Source organism: Ranitomeya imitator, chromosome 2, assembly GCF_032444005.1.
Source record: "Ranitomeya imitator isolate aRanImi1 chromosome 2, aRanImi1.pri, whole genome shotgun sequence".
Lineage (NCBI taxonomy): Eukaryota > Metazoa > Chordata > Amphibia > Anura > Dendrobatidae > Ranitomeya > Ranitomeya imitator.
Genome location: NC_091283.1, coordinates 187,615,802 through 187,642,019, shown reverse-complemented (window position 1 = coordinate 187,642,019; position 26,218 = coordinate 187,615,802). Strand labels below are relative to the sequence as shown.

The following is a 26,218-nucleotide window of genomic DNA, read 5'->3' as shown; positions in this document are numbered from 1 at the left end:
TGAGTTTCCTTCCACAGGTGACGAGGTTAATTCGTTAGCTGGCTGCTCTATTTAACTCCACTTAGATCTTTGCTCCATGCCACCTGTCAATGTTCCAGTATTGGTCTAGTTCACTCCTGGATCGTTCTTGCGACCTGTCTTCCCAGCAGAAGCTAAGTGACTGCTTGTTTTTCTCTGGTTTGCTATTTTTCTGTCCAGCTTGCTATTTTGATTGTTGTCTTGCTTGCTGGAAGCTCTGGGACGCAGAGGGAGCGCCTCCGCACCGTGAGTCGGTGCGGAGGGTCTTTTTGCGCCCTCTGCGTGGTCTTTTTGTAGGTTTTTGTGCTGACCGCAAAGCTACCTTTCCTATCCTCAGTCTGTTCAGTAAGTCGGGCCTCACTTTGCTTAATCTATTTCATCTCTGTGTTTGTATATTCATCTTTACTCACAGTCATTATATGTGGGGGGCTGCCTTTTCCTTTGGGGTATTTCTCTGAGGCAAGGTAGGCTTTATTTTTCTATCTTTAGGGCTAGCTAGTTCCTTAGGCTGTGCATAGAGAGCGTTAGGAGCAATCCACGGCTATTTCTAGTGTGGTTGATAGGATTAGGGATTGCGGTCAGCAGAGTTCCCACGTCCCAGAGCTCGTCCTTTATTATCAGTAACTACCAGGTCATTCCGTGTGCTCTTAACCACCAGGTCCATTATTGTCCTGACCACCAGGTCATAACACAGCAGGTTATAACAGCCTGAGGTGAAGATATGCTTGCAGCAGGTTATAACAGCCAGAGGTGAATATAGGTTTGCTGCAGGTTATAACAGCCAGAGATGAATATATGTTTGCTGCAGGTTATAACAGCCAAAGGTTACTGAGACTGCAGTAGTTGGTAAAAAACTATATTTTGTAGTAAATTTGGTGTGTTGAGCGATTTACATTGTCTTGGTTTCATCAGTATATTGATCCATGTGAGGGCTGTTGTAACTGAAGTATGAGGCCGTATTGTACCCCCCCCCACACACACACACACAGAATTCACGGCGTACGAAGCGGTAAGGCTGTGCGTGGCCCCTGTATACTTACCGAGTGGATGAGCGGTGTGGGGCAGACATGGACTGTGCTCTGGTCGCATTGATCCTTGTGCATACACAAAGCATTGGTTTCCTCTCCGCACCACAGGCACTGGTACTCCGGGGGCAAGGCCTGGCAGCGGCTGCAGTCCGACTGCCCCACAGAGCAGTTATACAGAGTCACTGGGGATAAGAAGATGAAAACATTTGGGGAAGAGAATGAAATAAAAAATGAAGTAAAATAATGAAATAATGACCGTCCTTCATGTTATTTCAATATTCCAGTTAAAGGGGTTTTATGCTTTCAGAAACTCCCTAGTTTGCTATAAAGAAAGGAGAAAAAGCTCTCTCTTTCTCACCCGGTCTAGCTCTGATTCTTCACCACTGTTGTGGCTTGTGGAAACGGAGCTCTCTGATTGGACTCCCAATGTGGGAATAAGCAGACCTGGAAGACCCCTTTAAAGCTGGCAATACACATTTAATAGCCGTGCATATTTTTTAATTGAGGAGTAAGCAGTTACCAGATCCCGCCGACGGTGACTTATCTGGTTAGAGAACGAAGGATCGGGCATGTTGACATCAATATGCCTGAACCCTTTTTTCCCCACATCTCAGCAATAGATTAAATACACGTCAGATGGTCGGGTGGTCCCATCAACATCGGTGGGTCCAGATAACATTATCTTAATGTGAATGGTCGGCCACTGATTAGAAAGCGGCAACCTATATGTATGCTGGGTCCTCAATATCAGATTGGTGGGGGTCCAACACACAAGACCCCTCCATACACTGCAGCTCTGCTCCTATTGAAGTGAGCTGCAGTACCCAACAACAGCCACAACACGCTGAGCGGCGCCGTGCTGCTCCGGCTCTGTACACCGCCAGAGCTGAGAACAGCAGATCGGTGGGGTGGCGGGTGTCGGACCTCCACCTTTTAATGCATATGTGATACAACGCACGGCACAAAGTCAGTAAATATCCTGCTACGGTGACCCAATAAATACCTGTAATGTCCCCCTCGTTGTCCACGCGGTACACGTCCCCTTTCTTCACATACACGGGGACCTGATGCTCCATCACTCGTAGGGGGTACTCGTACTATCAGAGAGAAGAAGCCGCCTGGTGTTAATCATTACATCCGCTACATGGCGGCATCGTCACTTATTAATCGGGCTCATCGATATTTTCCTATACAAGTTTATACATGGAAACGGTCCCTGAAAGAGTTAAACTTTTTGTCCATTTTGAGCAACTACATCGAGACCTTCATGAAACAGCCAGAGCAGGAAAAGTCCCCCCATCGGAGGACCCAAGAGGGCTACGCATTACATAGACAACCCATTGTTTTCAATCAGAATTGTGTAATACTATAGTTTTCCTGTGGGGGCACTGCAGGGAAACTAAACACTCCCTGTGATTGTGAGAAAAAAGGCAGACGACCCATTTTAAAGAGGCGGCAACCTAAATCCCCTGCAGTCAGTCTCGCGCACCTTATGGGATTCACAATGGACCTTATACAGATCCTTTTCTGCGGTCGTCTGGCTGATCTGCGCCCTCAGGGTGATGGGCGCTCCTTCCACCTCTATGATGCAGTTGAATTCTAGAGCTTCGCCCTAAAAAAAAGAAAATAAATAAAAGATTGTAAATTATTCCGTTGCCAAAAATGACATTAAAGGGGTGGTCCGGAACTAGAAAAAGGGTGTGCTTTTTTTTTTGTATTACCGCTCAACCCCATTCACCTCCCAGATAACCCCCGGGTACATAAGACAAGCAATCAAACGCAGAAATAATAATGTAAAAAAAAAAAAAAAAGAAGAATTTAAATAATATATAATAAAAAATATATTAAAATAAAATGTTGAATTATCCACCTTTTTCTAGTACAAAAAAAAAATAAAATAGCGACAAACATATTTGGTATTGCTGAGTTCGTAAGGAAATTCAGATCCGTCAAAATATAAAATTATATAAACCGTATAATAAAAATCGAACATGCCAGAATTGTAATTTTTTTTATTGTTCATCGCTGAAATTTGCCCATAAAAATTGAATAAGAAATCAGTACGACCCATGTACCCCAAAGTGGTATCAATAAAAACATCAGCGCGACAGAAAAATAAAATTATAGGGCTCAAAGCAAATTTTTTACATTTTTTTTTTTTATAAACTATTATTTTTTTAAACCTTTAGGCTGTGTGCACACGTTGCAGATTTTTCGCGTTTTTTTTTCGCTATAAAAAAACGCATACATTATGCATCCCATCATTTAGAATGCATTCCGCAATTTTTGTGCACATGATGCGTTTTTTTCCGCGGGAAAAAAAAACGCATCGCGGTAAAAAAAAGCAGCATGTTCATTAATTTTGCGGATTTTTTTTGCGGATTTCCCACTATATTATTGCATTGGGAACCTCCGGAAAAATCCCCCCCAAAAAACCCACACCAAAATCGTGGTAAAAATGCATGTGGATTTCTTGTAGAAAATGTCAGGTTTTGCACAGGAAATTTCTGCAAGAAATCCTGAACGTGTACACATAGCCTTAAAATATATAAAAAATACAAGATTGGTATTCTGTAATTGTTCTGAGCTGTACAATCATGTTTCCAAGATATATTTACTGCACACTGAACAATGGAAAAACAAAACGCAAAAAACAATGGATAAATTGATTTTTCCCCCCCTTTTTCCAAACAGTATGTGGTAAAATAAATGGTGTCATTCAAAATTACAACTCATCCTAAAAAAATAAAAATAAGCAAATAAAAAAGTCCCCATACAGCTATGATCATGAAAAAAATAAGTTATGGTTGTGGGGGAATTAAAAAAAAGGGGAAACATAGAAAATTGCTCGATCAGGAAGGGGTTAAGAAGTGTCTCTAAGTTACTTAACGCAAACTGATCCCTATAGGAGAATCTGCCAGGTACGGTTATACGACTCACTTAATAAAGGCTGCAGTACCAGACACGGCCTTAGGACAGGAGTGGCGCTGTTGAGTGTACCCGTGAAAGTGTTTGGATGTGAATCTGCCCAATATCTATTATTACAACACACACAATTTCATAGTATCGACAAAACTCACATTGAGGAGCTGAAGATTGTATCCGATCAGATCGAGTTCTCCGTCCATGCCAACGTGAATCAAGTGAGAGCCCTCAACTTTCTCCACCCGCGGGCAAGATCCCGGACCCCACAGCTCCCTCTGTTCATCCTGCAAGGACAGTAAATATTTCACTGTATGGGCAAATCCCAACCAGATCCCATCAGCATGGCATGAGGACCACAAAACATGAAAGGTTCTCCCCCCAATGTTAGGGTCGGTGACGTGGCACCATGCCCCGTGGTCACTGTGGACCCAGAAGTAACTATGATCCTTACGCTCTGGCTGTAGATGATGATCCCCTCGTGGCTGCACTGTGGAGTGTGAGAGCAAAGGTGGTCCGACAGACACCAGTAACACCTCCAGGGGCTGCTCACACACGCGCTGCACCTGTAAAGACAAACCCTGCCATCATCATCTGTGGGGTACAGACACGTGTAGCGCCCCCTGTCCTGACAAAATATGGCCTAAAACTGAGCCGACGTCGTTCTATCACAATGAGGTGGGCAACTCTCAGGAAGTAATCTGTTCCCATTATTATCATTTTACTTTTTTAAATGTCACCATCAGTGATTGACAGCAGCATCTAAATGGTTAATAGCAGCAATCGGAGCCAGCTCCACTCACTGCTGTTAAGGGCAGATGACGGCTGTATAACACTGTACTTATGGAGTGTGCGAGTGAAGGGGTTAACGATTCTTATGCCTATAAAATTATTCAGGGTTCACTTAATTATCAACCACAGCCGGGGCTAACTCACGGATTAGTCACTGCCAGGTCCATAACAGCCGCACAGTCATAGAAGACAAAGTCGGTCACGGTGACGGTGACATCATGGAAGACCAGCGCCAAACGTACAGTCACGTGATCTGGAAGAAAAAAAATATACATATATATTGGCTTATAGCGATTTATCATTACGCCACGTATATACGGTATATGTGAGCGATATATGTCGCCGGTAGTATCCTGTAATATCCAGCAGGGGGAGCGAGCGAGAACAGGGAGAAATCTCAAGGCCAAACTCGCAAGGATAAAAGGGGAAATAAACATATAAAAAGAAAACTTTTCACAGTCACATGTCAGAAGTTCTGATAGGTAAGTGTCAGGACCCCCACAGAGGCAAACAGAGAAGGGGCTCAATACCAAGCCTATGTTAGGGTCCGTGCTCAGTTCTGCTCGTGCGGAGCCTTATTGACCCTTCGCTTGCCAATTAGTGGGGTCTTATGACATAAATATACTACTTGGAACTGAAAAAACACAAATGGATTGGACATGCTGGAATCCAACATGCCTGATCCTCTCTCCCCAACATCTGCTGCCAAAATGAATAGGAAGACCCCTATACGTAGTAGATCATTTGGCAAATTAGCTGAAAACATCTTCACTAGACCTCAGGCTTATGCCCCCCACATACGATCGTTGACCCGACAGTTATATCCCCCCGTAGAAAAGGATCGGCCATTGGAAATCAAACATGCCAGCTCTTTTTCTCCTCCTACATTATTCATCGGGGAATACTCGGGGCCCCCCATACACATTAGATTGACAGCTGATCTGGACAATATTTAGTCTAATGGGTATGGGGTCCGTTAAGCATAAAGGCACATACATCCACTATCAGGATGACTCACATTTACTAAATGTGGGAACTTAACGCCCAAAAATATAATTATCATCTGAGCTTTTCATTATTTGCTACTCAAACCTCATAAATAAAAATAGGAGTTGTGGGATCGCTTAGAATCCGACAGCTCCAACTACAGGAGGTAATTGTCCCCCTTATAAATAGAACAGTACTGAGCATGTGCGACCACCGCTCCTCCTATAAACAGTGAATGAAGCCGTGGTCGCACATGCTCAGTACTACTCAACGCACACAGGAGGAATTTAGGACCCCTGCTGTCTTGATCGTGAGAGACGAAGCTGCCGGACCCCATCTTTTTTACAAATATCACCTATCCTGTTGGATAAGCGATGTATGTTTTTTTCTTGGAAATCTCCTTTAATTTTTTTTATAAGAAATATTAACTGTCCTAATTCTGAGCAGATATTTAACATCTGCACGAAAAAAAAGAAACTATTGCGTGCACACGAGAGAGACGCATGGACAATTAGAAGGAGCAGTCTTCATAGGACAGGCACAAGGTTCCTGATCAGGAAGCCTGACCTCCGAGCAGCACATAGCCAGGCCCTGCACACACTGGCTTCTCGTGAACCCTAAACCTCCAATCTCTGCAATCTCAGGAACTTTACCAATGCTCTTGACAAACCTGATTATTATCGCCAGAGACAAAACAACCAGCGCCATCGATACCTGCAGTGACCGTCTGCAAGGCATGGGATGCAAGGAGACCACTGTGGAAAACTTATGGGGGTGCAGACTAGTAATTGCTGCACTTGAGGGTCTTAATGGGATCATCCACTATAGAAAAGTTCTGGATCCTCATCTCATGGTCATGTTCTAAAGAGCGTCTCGCACTCTGGAGGACCAGCCCTGCATTTCACAGAGCGTGTGTGTGTGTAATGCTTTATTTCACCTGCGGAGGCGCTGCAGGGAAACTGAACACTCACTGTCAGGTTTTCCCACAGATTACGGCTGATCGCTTGGTGGTCCAGCAACAAGAAGGACTTGTTTGACATGAAGAACCCTTTTACTCTGTCTTTGTAATAGACGGACGCTCACCTTTGTCGGGCTGATTTGGGGGCAGTAGTCCCGGTGGCGGAGAGGTGCACCTGACCTTGTTCCCATAGACATGGGCAGGACTGGGCCAATCATTGAACAGACAATTCCAAGCTTCTTGTTCCGCACCTGATGGAAAGTTCAGCACAGTCATCGAGACCTGAAGAGAAGTGAAATATAAGTAAGGTTCATCTGCCGAACCCCTCAAGCATTTTTTTTTTGAAGACCACCAAGTTTCGAGTGCATTATGGGAGATAAAGTGACAGATACAAGGTTAAGGGGGTTATCTCAACAAGCACAGGAGAGATAATAAGTGTATGACCCCCATACACGTCTTGGCTGACCCTGCTAATATTCAGCCTATAGTCTAAGGTGTATGGGGGGCTTCCTGGCTCTCCCCCAGTAGATGAAGCCCGGGGGCATGGCCAAATTCAGACTGCCGATTCTTTAGTTGTCCAACAGTTAAACTGCCGAGGGCTCGGCTCCTGTGTATTGGGAGAGTCAGGAGAGGGAGCTTTATGTATGGGGTCCTTAGGGTCCTATTTTTGACACCCGCTAACCACGAGAATGGGTGATTTTGGTAGTGCCCCTCGCTATTCATTCTCTATGGGGGCAGCAGTGAGCACATTCCTGACAAATGGTGAATAGAGCGGTGGTAATACACAAACACTATTGCACCATTCACACGGGACCCCCATTCTCCCAGCGATCATACATTTTTGTAGAAAGCGATAACCCCCTTGGTAGTCGGTCAGATAACCGCAGGCTAATTCCAAGATGGGACCAGCAGAACTTTTACTTTTTACTTTGGGTATGAATAGAGAAGTACACGCCGCGCACATGCAGTACACACTTTACAACATTGCTCAGTGGTTTACGTGGCCTCTGGGCTGTAATCTACAAGATTGGGACTTCAGCCTCTTACTACTCGCACCTCGGTCTGCTCCAGTCTGCTCTGGTTGGCCGGATACAGATCCTGGATGGACACGCACTGAGTTTGATCATCGAAGCTCCATAGCCAGTGGTTGGCCTCACTGCTGGCTGCACACTGCAGCTTCTCTGTGCACCTACAAGGAGGAGAACCAGATACCGAGATGACTAGGAGAAGGGCGAGGAGAAGGAAGGAGGAAAACCAGACACGGAGAGGACTAGGAGAAGGGCGAGGAGAAAGAAGGAGGAGAACCAAACACGGAGATGACTGGGAGAAGGGCGAGGAGAAGGAAGGAGGAGAACCAAACACGGAGAGGACTAGGAGAAGGGCGAGGAGAAGGAAGGAGGAGAACCAAACACAGAGAGGACTAGGAAAAGGGCGAGGAGAAGGAAGGAGGAGAACCAAACACGGAGATGACTGGGAGAAGGGCGAGGAGAAGGAAGGAGGAGAACCAAACACGGAGATGACTAGGAGAAGGGTGAGGAGAAGGAAGGAGGAGAACCAAACACGGAGATGACTAGGAGAAGGGTGAGGAGAAGGAAGGAGGAGAACCAAACACGGAGATGACTAGGAGAAGGGTGAGGAGAAGGAAGGAGGAGAACCAAACACGGAGAGGACTAGGAGAAGGGCGAGGAGAAGGAAGGAGAAGAACCAAACACGGAGAGGACTAGGAGAAGGGCGAGGAGAAGGAAGGAGGAGAACCAAACACGGAGAGGACTGGGAGAAGGGCGAGGAGAAGGGAGGAGGAGAACCAAACACGGAGATGACTGGGAGAAGGAAGGAGGAGAACCAAACACGGAGATGACTGGGAGAAGGGGCGAGGAGAAGGAAGGAGGAGAACCAAACACGGAGATGACTGGGAGAAGGGCGATGAGAAGGAAGGAGGAGAACCAAACACAGAGAGGACTAGGAGAAGGGCGAGGAGAAGGAAGGAGGAGAACCAAACACAGATGACTGGGAGAAGACTGATGAGAAGGAAGGAGGAGAACCAAACACGGAGAGGACTAGGAGAAGGGCGAGGAGAAGGAAGGAGGAGAACCAAACACAGATGACTGGGAGAAGGCCGATGAGAAGGAAGGAGGAGAACCAAACACGGAGATGACTGGGAGAAGGGCGAGGAGACGAAGTGGACTTTAAGATGCCCATACCCCTCGTATTACTAGGCTTAGAAACTTTCTATATGACCGAGATCCAGGATTGAATTTTAACCCAGGGTATTTTAACAATTTAGAACATTCTCCAGTTTCTGTTACAGGAAGTCGTGGTTTCCCACGTCTGACACTATCAGACCGAGTACTGACCACGATGGCTGTTCGGCCGCAGGTCTCCTGACTTGAACCCAACATCAGACCTGCGGATTGTCTGGACATTTCTGTCTGTACTCGGACCGTGAATGTCAGAGGTGTAAAATCGGCCTTGACTCATGTTAAGTTACTTTCTCGGTCAGCAATTCATCCATCCGTTAATAAAACGCTTAATAAAGTAGAGACCCCCACCATCAATTGTGTTTCCAAGTGTAGTTGAAACGTAAATCAGTAAAGATATCAGGCTCGGTCTGGTCTGCCGGGGAGGCTGAGAAACCCCAGGTAGGCCCCTAAACTCACAAGTCTGTGATATGTTTAGCAGGTACCACTATGAACTCCCAATATAACGCCCTCGATGCAAAATACTGATCAATACTGGACATGAGCCGTACTGCAAGAAACATCAAAGCGCCCACAGTCAATCTATCAGGAGCGCCGCCGCCGGGTGGCTGGGGAGCTGTGTGCTCCTGAATCAAGACTGAATACCCCCCTTTAAGTGTTACCCCATCTATGTGCTATGTTGGATCTGGCAGCAGGAGACTCAATTTTATGAAAAATAAAAAGATTATACACAACAGCCCTCGCTCAGCAGCCATTATATGTATGGACATACAGCATACGGTGGTCCGAACCTCCCTGGTGATATCAGCCGATCCCCCCCTCTAAGACCCTATAATTCCTCTATTTAAATGCAGAAAATTATGTTTATATTCCTGTCAATGGACCGTACAAATGTGAATGTCACCCGGCAGCCCGTCATCTGCCACTACCCGTAATTACTCCATGAATTATTTACCTCCCCTCCAGGACACACCAGCCGCAGAAGGGGTCCCCCGCTCCGAGACAGGAGTCACACAAAGAAAAGCTCGAACACTCGGCAACTGGAAGCCTGGTGACCTGGAAAGTGAAGGAGACGAGGTTACAGGGGGCAGGGAAGACGCGGTAAAGATTGCCCCCCTATAAGGGGACTGGTCATCAGACAGACGGACAGTGACTGGCACCAAGGGAGAAGGAAAGAGCACAATCTAAACTAGAACATAATGTCCTCAGTGCAATCTTCTGCTCTCTGTTATCACCAATTGCAGATCAGGGAGACTGGAAAAAACAAATCCCTGACCTCCCGATCGCCGCTTTATCTCACCCACCTTCAGTACCAAGAACCTTTAAGAAAAATTTTCATAAGTGAATAAATGGTAAAAAAGTTTAGAAAATCCATATTCACAGGGGCGTCTGTTATTTAGGGTCCTCAGCTCTGGTCCAATAGAAATCGGAGTAACTGCAAAGAGCCATTCTCGCTCTGGAGGACCCGACCCGTCCCGGGTCACACACACACATTCTACTCATGTGACTGGGGACGGTGTAATACTAAGCTTCACCAGTGGTGGCGCTGTAGGGAAACTGTACTGCTTGGTTTACACACAGATTGATCGCTGGAGAAGTCAGCAAGGGGAGAAGCTTAGGACCCCTCTAACACACAGAGATGGTCCAAAGCAGAGAAGCCCCTTATAGGTGTTTTCTGATTTACGGAGAGGCTCTGTGCGAGGTCAGCATTTACTATCCACAAACAAAAGGAACCTGAAAACGGCAGCTGCCCTAACCTGTGCTGCCGTAACCTGGGCTGCCGTAACCTGGGCTGCCGTAACCTGGGCTGCCCTAACCTGTGCTGCCGTAACCTGGGCTGCCGTAACCTGGGCTGCCGTAACCTGGGCTGCCGTAACCTGGGCTGCCGTAACCTGGGCTGCCGTAACCTGGGCTGCCGTAACCTGGGCTGCCGTAACCTGAGCTGCCGTAACCTGGGCTGCCGTAACCTGGGCTGCCGTATCCTGGGCTGCCGTAACCTGGGCTGCCGTAACCTGGGCTGCCGTAACCTGGGCTGCCGTAACCTGGGCTGCCGTAACCTGGGCTGCCGTAACCTGGGCTGCCGTAACCTGGACTGTCGTAACCTGGGCTGCCATAACCTGGGCTGCCATAACTTGAGCTGCCATAACCTGGGCTGCCGTAACCTGGGCTGCCGTAACCTGGGCTGCCGTAACCTGGGCTGCCGTAACCTGGGCTGCCGTAACCTGGGCTGCCGTAACCTGGGCTGCCGTAACCTGGGCTGCCGTATCCTGGGCTGCCGTAACCTGGGCTGCCGTAACCTGGGCTGCCGTAACCTGGGCTGCCGTAACCTGGGCTGCCGTAACCTGGGCTGCCGTAACCTGGGCTGCCGTAACCTGGACTGTCGTAACCTGGGCTGCCATAACCTGGGCTGCCATAACTTGAGCTGCCATAACCTGGGCTGCCATAACCTGGGCTGCCATAACCTGGGCTGCCATAACCTGGGCTGCCATAACCTGGGCTGCCATAACCTGGGCTGCCATAACCTGTTTAAATTTGCATGTGAACCTGTAATCAAATATTCGACATCCTGTTCCTTCTAGGAAACACTGAGGGGCGTTGAACTTCATCATTCATTATGGGGCAGTGAAATCCGGGAGAAAGCAGGAGGGCAGCGGGCCCAGGAGCCGTGTGTGATGTGTTATTAGGTGTTTAATAGCAGAGTGGTTCGGCCCCTTTCACACATCAGTTTTTTGCCGTCAGTCACAATCTGGCAAATTCTGATAAAAACGGATCCAGCTTAAGTTGCCGCTGGATCCATTTTTTTCTCATAGACTTGTATTAGCGACGGATGGCCTCACGTTTCATCCGTTTTTCGCCGGATCCGTCGTTCGCTAGAATGGAAGCCTATGGCGCCGGATCCATCAAGTGATGAAATCCGGAAACGGATTCCGTTTTTTTTTTTTTTAACTGAGCATGCTCCGATTTTTTTAGGATCCAATTAGCCAGATCCGCTAGTCGGATCTGTTGAAAAAATGGATCCGTCGCATCAGTTTTTCACTATTTGCGACGGATCCGTTTTTTTCAACATTCGACGGATTGTGACTGATGGCAAAAAACTGATGTGTGAAAGCAGAATCCCCCAGACCTCGTCCTATGGACACAGATGTAGCAGAGGCAGTTTGGTCATCGGGCCGAACACACATTTTTTCTTGCTTACTTCCTGTGAGCCTGAAATCATTGAGCCCCCTGGTGATCATTAGGGTGGTCTGTACACTGCTCGGCCTATCACCTTTGTGAAGGGACTTGAGACTTCTCCCGAATAGCCAGAACAAAGAGCCCCTGGGGGTTTAGGGCACTGCGAGGGTTAACCCTAAATCTGGCCATGCACATTAGATGGCTTTGGTCCGGCTGACCGTTATCCCTCTGGACTTCCCTCACAAAACACCGAACGTTAATGTAAGGATTCCTGGTGGTCTAGGGAAGTAAATGCTTTCATGAAAAGATCCCTGGTGGTCTAGGGAAGTAAACGCTTTAATGTAAGGATCCCTGGTGGTCTAGGGAAGTAAATGCTTTCATATAAAGATCCCTGGTGGTCTAGGGAAGTAAATGCTTTCATGAAAAGATCCCTGGTGGTCTAGGGAAGTAAATGCTTTCATGTAAGGATTCCTGGTGGTCTAGGGAAGTAAATGCTTTCATGAAAAGATCCCTGGTGGTCTAGGGAAGTAAATGCTTTCATGTAAGGATTCCTGGTGGTCTAGGGAAGTAAATGCTTTCATATAAAGATCCCTGGTGGTCTAGGGATGTAAAATCTTTAATGTAAGGATTCCTGGTGGTCTAGGGAAGTAAATGCTTTCATGAAAAGATCCCTGGTGGTCTAGGGAAGTAAATGCTTTCATGTAAAGATCCCTGGTGGTCTAGGGAAGTAAATGCTTTCATGTAAAGATCCCTGGTGGTCTAGGGAAGTAAATGCTTTCATATAAAGATCCCTGGTGGTCTAGGGATGTAAAATCTTTAATGTAAGGATTCCTGGTGGTCTAGGGAAGTAAATGCTTTCATGAAAAGATCCCTGGTGGTCTAGGGAAGTAAATGCTTTCATGTAAAGATCCCTGGTGGTCTAGGGAAGTAAATGCTTTCATGTAAAGATCCCTGGTGGTCTAGGGAAGTAAATGCTTTCATATAAAGATCCCTGGTGGTCTAGGGATGTAAAATCTTTAATGTAAGGATTCCTGGTGGTCTAGGGAAGTAAATGCTTTCATGAAAAGATCCCTGGTGGTCTAGGGAAGTAAATGCTTTCATGTAAAGATCCCTGGTGGTCTAGGGAAGTAAATGCTTTCATGTAAAGATCCCTGGTGGTCTAGGGAAGTAAATGCTTTCATGTAAAGATCCCTGGTGGTCTAGGGAAGTAAATGCTTTCATGTAAAGATCCCTGGTGGTCTAGGGAAGTAAATGCTTTCATGTAAAGATCCCTGGTGGTCTAGGGAAGTAAATGCTTTCATGTAAAGATCCCTGGTGGTCTAGGGAAGTAAATGCTTTCATATAAAGATCCCTGGTGGTCTAGGGATGTAAAATCTTTAATGTAAGGATTCCTGGTGGTCTAGGGAAGTAAATGCTTTCATATAAAGATCCCTGGTGGTCTACGGAAGTAAATGCTTTAATGTAAAGATCCCTGGTGGTCTAGGGAAGTAAATGCTTTCATGTAAAGATCCCTGGTGGTCTAGGGAAGTAAATGCTTTCATGTAAAGATCCCTGGTGGTCTAGGGAAGTAAATGCTTTAATGCAAGAATCCCTGGTGGTCTAGGGAAGTAAGCACTGTCATGTAAAGATTCCTGGTGGTTTAGGGAAGTAAACGCTTTAATGTAAGGATCCCTGGTGGTCTAGGGAAGTAAAAGCTTTAACGTAAGAATCTCCTAAGTCTTAATGTAGTGACGCACCCTGACACAAAGCACCCCTACCAATTAGCTGAAGCTGGGAGATTTCAGCTCTGAAGCTACGGAATAGTGAATGCAGCACTGCACTACAATACAAGCTGTGATTTGGGATCAGCACTAGTGTACACCTAACTGTATGCCTGCATGTCATAAAATGCCGCCATCGCCCCCCGCTGCAGTTATTAGGACCCCGGTCAGCTGCTCGGTATAAGAATTCAAGGACGAATTGTGAAGAACAGAAAGTGTTCCTGGTGGAAAGAAGGAGCAGGAACAAGATGTGACCAGCACAAGGCAGCTATCACTGGACACTGCAACAATGTATCAGGGACACTGCCAGCATAGCAAAAAACAAGAGATTATTAAAGGGGTTGTCCACTTTATAAAACTATAGTGCCGCCGCTGCAATCTGACGGTGATCGATCCAAGCAGAACACGGTGGCCGGACCTCCGCCGATCACTGGATGACCACTCTACATGAAAGTGACAACTTACAGTCCTACAGACACATATGGACCAGGAGACCCCCGGCCAGTCCGGGCAAAAAAAACCAAGAAGCTGGACAAAAATACCGTAAAACGTAAATGCAATCGTGAATCGGGCTCTTTGTATAAGAAGAGGAATTCTGAAAATCAAACTAGAAAAACTACGCCTCCAAATGAGGAAGGAGGCTCGGGATTTAGGGGGGGATATTTTACTGAGGTGGTCTGTGCTCATAAAATCAGCTGAGAAAAACCAGAGCGGCAAACTCTCCATCAGGCTTCTAGCGAGCTCACTGATGGATTCTCAGTAAACTCATTCTGCAGCAGCAATAGATGGTGCAACATTTTGAATGAAACCCAATAGGAAGAGTGATTCTTTTTTTAGCCCCAAATACAACCAATTGCAAGATGTTACATCTCTGGGGCCTTTTAGGAAATATTTTGATATTTTGCACACCCCTTCAAGATGGGACAAGCCACCGATCGTCTGACCCTCCTCAGTCATTCATGTGCCCAGTCATGCAGATAAAACCCTGACTAATGACAAGTCCCGGAGACAGCAGGCATGGCACTGCCCAGAGACAGCAGGCATGGCACTGCCCGGAGACAGCAGGCATGGCACTGCCCGGAGACAGCAGGCATGGCACTGCCCGGAGACAGCAGGCATGGCACTGCCCGGAGACAGCAGGCATGGCACTGCCCGGAGACAGCAGGCATGGCACTGCCCGGAGACAGCAGGCATGGCACTGCCCGGAGACAGCAGGCATGGCACTGCCCAGGGCCGACTCTTTTTTTTGTAGATAAAGTTTAACTATTGTGTAACAAAATCTTACACAACTTTGTAACATTATTATTGAAAACCAGTCTGGACCCAAATCACACAGCTGAGGGGTTTGTTACAGTGTATCAGAGCCGTGCACATGCGGCAGCAGGACAATTAAAGGAATCTACCTTTTACCAGTAGTTTATATTGTTGTTTGTATTGTTTTTTTTTTCACTTTGTGAACACATATCTCTATGACCAGTAACTATATTTTACCCCTTTATGCAATCTATGCAAACCATTTACTAGTAGTCATGGAGGCGGAGCCTCTTAGATGAGTAGTCATGAAGCGCATGGCGGCATGGGTCAGATGCTCGAGATAGAGAATCCAGTGTTGATGGACATCAAGAAATCCACAGTGCACGGGTCTATGGCATGAGTTCTGTGACTATCCATGGATCCTGTGTTATCTACTGTATATAGAGGTGTTATCAGTCATTGTACAGGAGGAGGAGGTGAGCTGTGACATCACCTATTGTGAATGGTTGATCCTGTGTTATCTACTGTATATAGGAGGTGATATCAGTCATTGTACAGGAGGAGGAGGAGGTGAACTGTGACATCACCTATTGTTAATGGTGGATCCTGTGTTATCTACTTTATATAGATCAGTCATTGTACAGGAGGAGGAGGAGGTGAGCTGTGACATCACCTATTGTCAGTGGTGGATCTTGTGTTATCTACTGTGTATAGAGGTGTTATCAGTCATTATACAGGAGGAGGAGGTGAGCTGTGACATCACCTATTGTCAGTGGTGGATCTTGTGTTATCTACTGTGTATAGAGGTGTTATCAGTCATTATACAGGAGGAGGAGGTGAGCTGTGACATCACCTATTGTGAATGGTGGATCCTGTGTTATCTACTGTATATAGAGGTGTTATCAGTCATTATACAGGAGGAGGAGGTGAGATGTGACATCACCTATTGTGAATGGTGGATCCTGTGCTATCTACTGTATATAGAGGTGTTATCAGTCATTGTACTGGAGGAGGAGGTGAGCTGTGACATCACCTATTGTGAATGGTGGATCCTGTGTTATCTACTGTATATAGAGATGTTACCTTTCATTGTAATCCTGTGAAAACTGCAAGATTTCTATTGACTATATTGTGATGAGGAAAATAAAAAATAAAAAAATTCTATACCAGATTTAAACAATAGGTCATTTTCTGATTACACATTTATGTGAAAGCTTAGTTTACAATTTAGCCACATGTATGGGGAAAACTACAAAGTGTCCCCTCTAAACATGTCCTTTGTCTCCCTATGCATCCAGGAACCCCAACAGACTGCGCTTTTGGTTTCCGTTGGGGAGATATTCGGCTCCAGTAATTTGTTGGGCTCTTTCGGTGGCCTGGACTAGCTTGTCAAGTCATTATCATCCATTTTCTGTATTGGAGGACTGCCCCGTTGTTTACATTCTGCCGCAGGCGATCAAGCAGACATCAAATACATCAGGGTGGATCTCGCTTACCATTGACTCAGTCATAACATACAGGAGCCTCCCCGAGGTGTCCAAAACTAGGTCAGGGCTTACAGGAGATCCCGGTGCCACCACCAAGGAGCTGTAGACTTGTCCAGCACCAGAAGAAACAAAGACCTAAAAGAGAGAGAGAGAAAAAAAAGGTAACACTATCCCAAAATATACACACACCACTTGAGACCATCTCTAGAACCATCTTTTTATGGACAATTACAACACAAAGATTCCTCCTCATCCTTGAATCCTTCATGGATAATGTTCCTCTCTTTGACCGAGAATCAGTTATCACCTTATGCATAGATCCTCCAGCGTCTCCTAGGAAGACAACCTTGCGAGAGTCCTCCACTAACGCAGCTACAGCGGTGAGACTGGAGTCATTAGTGATCAGAGGTGAAGCCATGACCGAGACTCGGCTGGCAATTGGGCTGGGTGTGTGATCGCCTCCACATGGAAAATTCTGTGGGGACTCCTGGAAAGAAACAAGAATACATGGATACTGAAGGTCCAAGCTGGAAGCCAATTTGGGTCAAAGTAGAAGGTTTGAAACAGTTTCTACTCTTATTAACCATGGTTCCTTGACAAGAAATAAGCCAACAGGTTTGGTTATTCTCAAGAAGGTACAAAACCATTTCCTAACCTTAGCAAAGGGACATTTCGGAGATAACGTAGTGTGGAACTTAAGCAGGACTGTACATTTGGGCACGTACCTTAGGGAGTGCTGCACACTTAGAGTTCACTCCATATTCAATCCCAGCCTCTTCTTGACCACTTTCGCCCTTGCCCGACTCCGTATAACACAAGACTCTTGCTTTCTCGATCCGTTCCTCAATGTCTTTCATCATAAAGGAACATAGTGCTGTCCGGCTACTGGGAGATGGGATGGGACCTTGGCTGGCCGAAAACACCACAAACAGCTCTCTGTTCTTGGTCTCCAGATGGGCCGCTTGCGCCAAGTTGTAGCCGTCGCATACAAGCGGAACTTCCACGTAGGAGTAGAGGTGAATGTCCTTGCTGCAGACGCTGCCAAGATATGTTTTGTACTCCATTTGTGATTTTGATCCACGCCGGTAAAACAAGAAGTAAACATGGCCTTCGTCGGAGAAAGTTCCTACAAACGTGTTATTGTAATCCGAAAAGTCGCCCACCACAAGTTTGCCCAAACCTTCATTGGAGAACACGGATGACTTCTCCAGTTGCCGTATAGTAATGGGTGGGATTCCACTCGAGAGCCTAGCAGTCAAGCCCCGTCCTACAAAAAGGTAATCACCCTGTGGTGTCCTCTCAACTATCCCTACGGTGGTGACTTTGGGATCGTTGGCTGCCACAAATTGGTTGTCACCAGGGTCCTCTGTGCGGTAAATGATGTTAGAAATATTAGCCAAGTCTCTTTTCTCGCAAATTCCCTGAAAAACATGTCCACAGGTCAGTAATTCTCCACCATGAGTGTTGACGGTCAACAGCTTGTTGAAGTTCTGGGTCTTTGTAGCCTGCTGGCAATCTTTTAGGTCCTTGAAAGGAAGGCACTCAGGACTGTCCAACACGGGACCAGTCAAATCCTCCGACATAAGCTGAAGGTCGGGCGACAGCTGGAAGATCCAGTTGACAGCCCCAATGTAGATGAAGCCCGAGCTGGGGTCATAAGCCATATGGTTGAATGTGACATTTGGGCGGAGAAAGTTGGGAAACGAGGAAACAGACAAAGAAAGGCCAAGAAAGACAAGCAGGGACTGGGCCAGATCCAACATAACGATCACCTGCAAAAGAGGAAAATATTAATATCACTGGAGTGATTTGTTCATGGCAAAAATCCACTCATGGAAGCAGAAGGGATGGGACCATCAGCAAAAATATAATGTGACACTCTGCCAAACCTTCCTGGCACAAATATATTTGACTTGTGAGAACTGATAATGAATCTACCCCAAAAACATGTAGGAATATTACAATTGTAGGAAGTTCTAGAACAAAGCCAACAACAACTCACTTTTTTACGTAGAAGTAATGCCCCAAAGCTGCCCAAGGGGACAAAACATGCCGCTTGCCGAACCTGCCGATTTCAGTGGGAGGTGTTGGGCTACCTTCTGGGTACGGAGAAGATCCAGTCTCTCTACTGGCATCATGACACCCAGTCTTAAGTTATTGTCTGGATGTGGCTTCCCATTAAAAAAAAAAAAAACAGGCACCCAAGTGTTCGTGTATGTGTCTTGTACATGTGCGGTCCTAGCCCACAATGGAATGTAACTGGCTGGCAAAAGGACAGTCAAGGCAGACATTACCGACATGTACGCACCATGGGACTCTGTCGCAGATGAGGGTTCAACGCCTTAACTTGTACCCGAAAGACACAAAAATGTGCGGCTGTCTGCAATATGGACTGGCGCACAGAACTGCACACGGAGTGCAGAGACTGATCCTTTAGTGCAAACTCTGCTTCAAAAGGGTTATCCACTGCTCAGATAACCCTTTCTCAATTGCTCTATTCCCCCTTCTACTCACCTCTGGAGCCGCCGCTGCTCCAGCAATGATGCCGCTGTTCCAGCAATGATGCCGCTGTTCCAGCAATGATGCCGCTGTTCCAGCAATGACGCCGCTGTCTTTCCCAGGGCTCGTGTGACGCTGCTATGTCATGCGAGCTCTGCAGCCAATCAGCACCCGCTTCACTCTCACTTCTTTCGACTATAACCAGAAAAGTAGCAACTCTCCCTTCTTCTGGGCTATTATTTTATAAGGGGGAATATAGCAGTGGAGAAAGTGTTGTCCAACCCTTTAAAGGGTTATTCTCATTTTCACAGATAAATAATGTTGGATAACACTTATAAATATAACCACTTTTGCAAGTTACTATTGATTAAAATTTGCAGCCGTTCTGTAGATATCAACACTTCTTTTGTTTACAGCAGGTTGCCTAGGAGACCGACCACCGCTGCTGTCTAGCTTGTAAGCATGGCACTGAAATTGGATGGGGTTAGGAGGTAAGAGCACGCTCCAACGATCCTGGCCAGCCTCAAAACTGTGCTTTCAAGATCAACCAAAAAGAGCTTGTAAACACTTCGTGTGTCTCTGTGTATATTATATACACACACACACATATTGCTGTCTAGCAGCGGTGGTCTGTTTCCAAGGCAACAAGCTGTGAACAAAAAAAAAAGTTACTATCTCAAGAATGTCTGAAAACTTTAACAAGCAGTAAATTGCAAAATATCTTGTATTCACAAGCCCTATCCGACAACATGAAGATGGGAAGAACCCTGTGAAGGCTTGTGGCCTTATTTCAGTAATGAACTTAACCTTAGATACCACATATAAATCATCTCATCTAATCCGAGTCAGCGTTGATGCAAACCATGATGGGGGAAGATAATCTTTTGGCTTAATCCTGAAGTTTTATAGGTCAGCAAATCACACAAGAACCAAAACGCGTGGAGTCATTCATATTTCAGTATGTATGGAGAGAGGTATACGGGTTGGATTCCGCATGGTTCCCTATATTTCAGCTTCCTTGACCCCTATGAGCGGTAGATAGGGGTTAACCACAGTCATGAGTGAGGAGAGACTGAATATTACAGGGTAACAGAATAAGCGCACGTTATGTGAAATTTAATAAGTGTTTAGTTTTGCATCCAGGTGCATGACGGCAAAACAATCCCCGGGTACAGATTGTACAGGCGCAGACTGGCCCATCGCCTGATCCTTTCTGCAGATTAATGTCCTCTAGGCCATAACCACAAGGGTCCATCCAATCTATGGGATCTAGAGGTGCGGAGTTGAAGGGTCATCTATGTCCTAAGCTAAACAGGTCACATCTTAAGAAAGGCTAAGGCTATGTGCACACTCTGCGGATTTTGCTGCGGATCCGCAGCGGTTTCCCATGAGTTTACAGTGCCATGTTAACCTATGGGAAACAAAATCCGCAGTGCACATGCTGCGGAAAAAAACGTGCAGAAACGCAGCGGTTTATTTTCCGCAGCATGTCAATTCTTTGTGCGGATTCCGCTGCGGTTTTACACCTGCTCCAAAAGAAAACTGCAGGTGTAAAACCGCAGCGGAATCCGCAGTAGAAACCGCGATAAATCCGCAGGAAAAAACGCCGCGGTTTTGCACTGCGGTTTTTCCAAATCCGCTGCGGAACAATCCGCAGTCCTCCAGAATACGTGTGCACATACCCTCAAACTGGGAAAAATTTCATAAAGCTTCAGACACTTCTGAATGTAAGGACATCTGCTCTGATCACTCTGATGTGATCAGGATCAGCCTGCAGCAATAGTTAATTTAAAGGGGCACTGACAAAATTAAAATCGACATTACTATTAGGAAACACCCCTCCTGTTAAAAAAAAGCTTCCCACCCACTCAGACAGCGCTAGCCGAAATGGATGGGATGTAGAGAAAACAGATCAAGGCTTTTGGAAAAGTTTCAAGAGTCTAAAGAAAGTTCTGCAGTTCTGCGGGAAATTGTATTTCCCGTTTGTGACACCATTTTTATTTAAATGCATGTTATAGCAGCTAAAGAAAATTTTCATAATTGGATTTTATTAAAAAATTTGGCACCATTTGCCTATCAAAGTCTCTATGATGCACGGTCTATTGCTGGTTGGAGAATGAGTTAACTGAGAATCTGTCAGTGAACCCGTTGTGACGGCATGATGGAGAGTTTATAACTTATCTGTCTGTTATATCCATTTATAGAAAAGCTGGGTGATTACCAATATGGCTTCTCATCAAGTGTTCCCAGGACCCTTAAAGGAAAAAAAGGCGGTAGTGGTGGTGGAGGCCGGCTTCTGGATTTACCGCCATAGATCACAATGGAAAGGGCCTGTTTAGATCACGCTGGGGCCACACGTTGGCGACTTCATCAGGGCTTTTGTCTGAACTGTCAAAAAAATGGGATTCGGATGTTCCCCCGACAGAGCGATTCACTAAAATGAAGCAAACCGAGTCACTTTGGCCTCCTTTATGGTGGCGAGTGTCTTTTTTTGGGCAGTCTACCACACTTTGGCCTCCTTCATGGTGGCGAGTGTCATTTTTTCGGCAGTCTACCACACTTTGGCCTCCTTTATGGTGGCGAGTGTCATTTTTTCGGCAGTCTACCACACTTTGGCCTCCTTTATGGTGGCGAGTGTCATTTTTTCGGCAGTCTACCACACTTTGGCTGCCTTTATGGTGGCGAGTGTCATTTTTTCGGCAGTCTACCACACTTTGGCCTCCTTTATGGTGGCGAGTGTCATTTTTTCGGCAGTCTACCACACTTTGGCTGCCTTTATGGTGGCGAGTGTCATTTTTTCGGCAGTCTACCACACTTTGGCCTCCTTTATGGTGGCGAGTGTCATTTTTTCGGCAGTCTACCACACTTTGGCCGCCTTTATGGTGGCGAGTGTCTTTTTTTGGGCAGTCTACCACACGTTGCCTCCTTTATGGTGGCGAGTGTCATTTTTTCGGCAGTCTACCACACTTTGGCCTCCTTTATGGTGGCGAGTGTCATTTTTTCGGCAGTCTACCACACTTTGGCCTCCTTTATGGTGGCGAGTGTCATTTTTTCGGCAGTCTACCACACTTTGGCCTCCTTTATGGTGGAGAGTGTCATTTTTTCGGCAGTCTACCACACTTTGGCTGCCTTTATGGTGGCGAGTGTCATTTTTTCGGCAGTCTACCACACTTTGGCCTCCTTTATGGTGGCGAGTGTCATTTTTTCGGCAGTCTACCACACTTTGGCCGCCTTTATGGTGGCGAGTGTCTTTTTTTAGGCAGTCTACCACACTTTGGTCGCCTTTATGGTGGCGAGTGTCTTTTTTTGGGCAGTCTACCACACGTTGCCTCCTTTATGGTGGCGAGTGTCATTTTTTCGGCAGTCTACCACACTTTGGCCTCCTTTATGGTGGCGAGTGTCATTTTTTCGGCAGTCTACCACACTTTGGCCTCCTTTATGGTGGCGAGTGTCTTTTTTTAGGCAGTCTACCACACTTTGGCTGCCTTTATGGTGGCGAGTGTCATTTTTTCGGCAGTCTACCACACTTTGGCTGCCTTTATGGTGGCGAGTGTCATTTTTTCGGCAGTCTACCACACTTTGGCCTCCTTTATGGTGGCGAGTGTCTTTTTTTAGGCAGTCTACCACACTTTGGCTGCCTTTATGGTGGCGAGTGTCATTTTTTCGGCAGTCTACCACACTTTGGCCGCCTTTATGGTGGCGAGTGTCTTTTTTTAGGCAGTCTACCACACTTTGGTCGCCTTTATGGTGGCGAGTGTCTTTTTTTGGGCAGTCTACCACACGTTGCCTCCTTTATGGTGGCGAGTGTCATTTTTTCGGCAGTCTACCACACTTTGGCCTCCTTTATGGTGGCGAGTGTCATTTTTTCGGCAGTCTACCACACTTTGGCCTCCTTTATGGTGGCGAGTGTCATTTTTTCGGCAGTCTACCACACTTTGGCCTCCTTTATGGTGGCGAGTGTCATTTTTTCGGCAGTCTACCACACTTTGGCTGCCTTTATGGTGGCGAGTGTCATTTTTTCGGCAGTCTACCACACTTTGGCCTCCTTTATGGTGGCGAGTGTCATTTTTTCGGCAGTCTACCACACTTTGGCCTCCTTTATGGTGGCGAGTGTCATTTTTTCGGCAGTCTACCACACTTTGGCCTCCTTTATGGTGGCGAGTGTCATTTTTTCGGCAGTCTACCACACTTTGGCCTCCTTTATGGTGGCGAGTGTCATTTTTTAGGCAGTCTACCACACTTTGGCCTCCTTTATGGTGGCGAGTGTCCTTTTTTCGGCAGTCTACCACACTTTGGCCTCCTTTATGGTGGCGAGTGTCATTTTTTCAGCAGTCTACCACACTTTGGCCTCCTTTATGGTGGCGAGTGTCATTTTTTAGGCAGTCTACCATGTTTCGGTGTCGGCCTAAGGAAAAAAAAAAGGGACAGGGTCCTAAATCTTCGGCCTTGTTTTAGTGAATGGATTCCAACTGTGTCCCATTTTTTGGGGGGCTCCTTCGGAATGAAGGCACAGACATGTGGCCAAAACGCTATATGAACCCGGCTTAAAACCTGACGTCACAGAAACAATATGGTTTAATCAGATGCTGAGGCTAAATTGTGAATTTCGATGTCCCTGTGATGGCTGCAGGTATAACATAGAAAATAAATGTGTGTTCGTCTGTAAAAGCCTCAAAAAATGTGACAGGACTGGATTTTTTGACGTGTTTATGTTCCCAAATAACAAAGTAATCAAAAGAACTGGATAGAAAGGCTTCTGGGCCTAGTTAGCGCCGTAAACAGTGTTTGTCCCCAATAGCAACCAATCACAGAGCAGCTTTCATTTCTTAAGTGGCTGTGGAAAAATGAAAGCTGCGCTCTGATTGGACATATTCAGTATTAAACAGTTTTGAGAGACGTGACCCTGTGTTTTTGCCCCAATTTTCCTAAATGTTGGTGTTCTTACCCTGCATGGGAATTGTGACAACCGCAGCTCCTTGTATTTTCATGTGTGGAAAATCCCAGCACAACCGGCAGCACAAGTCAAGTGCAAACCTGTCCTTTATTTATACATGTGGCGAACTAAGGACGTCTATGGAGGTGTACAGTAAAAACAAACTGATCCCCCCTCCCTTCTCGTACCTTTTTTAGATCAACATACAGGGCCAGATTGAATCAGTGACTATTAGGAAATGTCATTAAGTCAATCAAGCAATTTTTATATATTCATGGACAATCCCTTTAAGTAAATATTATACCTGATAGAATTGTACTGATCAAAAAAAAAAAATGGTGATGGCAATATTAATACCAAAGCCATAGATATTGGTGGTATTTACGGAAAATGGACCACAAACATACTAATGGGGAAAAATCAAAAAGTTGATGGTGTCAGATCCTATAGTGAATTTATAGGACCGCTCATCATATGGGTATAATATTGTTTGATCGATGCCCACCCTTTACATGTCTGGGGTGACTGGCACCCACAGAGATACGTTATTTTTTGTGTTTTTGTGCACCGGCCATAATAATATATATAATAAATTATTGCAGATGATCCCATAAAGTGCTACCCCATATGTACAAATAGTGAATGGGGCAGGTACTTACATTAATATTGGCGGAGCCCCTCCACTTCTATAGACAGCCCATATTGACATCACGGAAACAATAGGCAGATGTGTGTATGTGGGGACCAGTGGACACCCAGAGGAGGAGGGGGTCTGCCCATGAAGAAAGTGCGGGGCGCGGTATTATTGGCTGTCTGCAGCCTCATACCCCTCCTCCCTCACTGACAGCATCTGCCACATGGGGAATACTGGTGACATCCCGTGTACGAGCAGTAACTCCTTCTATACCGAGAGAGCCCTCTGTTACAGGAAAAGGGACAAGTGGACTAATAAGGAGGAGTGCTGGGGGCCATGTTGCAGTTTGGGGGGGGGGGGGGGGATGAAAGCAAAAGCAATTTTCATGAGAATGATTAATTATTCCCATTGACAAGACGGCACATTAAAAGGACCCTCTGTCCTGTGGACCCTGTGACCACTCCTCGCCCCCAGGGACAGGCTGTGACAGAAGTGTGTGTGACATCATCCCCCAGACCACAGCCAGCGAGGCAGCCCACCACCTTCAATTAGAGAACCTTTAAAAGCCCCCCAGGCCACCTGATTGGTGCTTAGGAGGTCTCTGCTATGTTTTGGCACCTGACCAGATTAGATAGTAATTTCCACCACAAACCAACCCCGGGGGTATGAAATTCTTCATCCACTTCTAAATTGCAGGACAAATAAGGGGGCGGGGGGGGGGGGGGGTGTAAAAATCAGTGCAGAGCAGCCACCATCATACTGCAAAATTCCCCCCTTATGGTAATTGTATGTGTTCCCCTTTAATACACTGCGGTCCAGGGTGCCCCTTTTTTGTGGTGTCTAGTACATGGAGGGAGGCCATTCTTTGGCAGTATTAGGGTCATTTCACACTATGCATTTTTTTTTCTGCAGTAAAACCTGATCTCTTGGCAGGAAAGAAGCTGTGGGAAAAAAAGCATGTTTTAATTATTTTTTCTTGCGTTTTTTTGCCGCAGTTTTGGCATGCTAGATTTGTTTCTTGTGCATGTTAAGGTTTAGGGTTGAAAAAAGTCCTATTCTATAGAACCAGGTTTTGACACAAAAAAAAATACATCAAAACCTGATAATGAGTTGTGTCAGATGGTATGGCCCACCTTATTGTACTGCCTTTCCTCTATTGTCTGTGTCAGTTGGTATGGCCCACCTTATTGTACTGCCTTTCCTCTATTGTCTGTATCAGTTGGTATGGCCCACCTTATTGTACTGCTTTTCCTCTTGTGTCTGTATCAGTTGGTATGGCCCACCCTATGGTACTGCCTTTTCTCCATTGTCTGTATCAGTTGGTATGGCCCACCCTATGGTACTGCCTTTTCTCCATTGTCTGTATCAGTTGGTATGGCCCACCCTATGGTACTGCCTTTTCTCCATTGTCTGTATCAGTTGGTATGGCCCACCCTATGGTACTGCCTTTTCTCCATTGTCTGTATCAGTTGGTATGGCCCACGCTATGGTACTGCCTTTCCTCTAGTGTATGTATCAGTTGGTATGGCCCACCCTATGGTACTGCCTTTTCTCCATTGTCTGTATCAGTTGGT

At 46.1% G+C, this 26,218-nt stretch overlaps 1 protein-coding gene across 1 annotated transcript in view; it reads right to left on the bottom strand.

Moving 5' to 3' along the window:
• The window catches only part of PLXNB3 (plexin B3), a 56,138-nt gene that overhangs the window by 14,705 nt on the left and 15,215 nt on the right, over positions 1–26,218 (bottom strand). Inside the window, exons 2-13 of the mRNA XM_069748322.1 lie at positions 17,304–18,350; positions 16,886–17,065; positions 16,588–16,713; positions 9,859–9,959; positions 7,762–7,894; positions 6,831–6,987; positions 4,905–5,013; positions 4,423–4,534; positions 4,127–4,255; positions 2,536–2,658; positions 2,050–2,143; positions 1,059–1,228 (exon numbers count right to left, since the gene is read on the bottom strand). Coding sequence (XP_069604423.1) covers positions 1,059–1,228; positions 2,050–2,143; positions 2,536–2,658; positions 4,127–4,255; positions 4,423–4,534; positions 4,905–5,013; positions 6,831–6,987; positions 7,762–7,894; positions 9,859–9,959; positions 16,588–16,713; positions 16,886–17,065; positions 17,304–18,350 — 2,481 coding nt within the window. The remainder of the gene's footprint in view (positions 1–1,058; positions 1,229–2,049; positions 2,144–2,535; positions 2,659–4,126; positions 4,256–4,422; positions 4,535–4,904; positions 5,014–6,830; positions 6,988–7,761; positions 7,895–9,858; positions 9,960–16,587; positions 16,714–16,885; positions 17,066–17,303; positions 18,351–26,218) is intronic.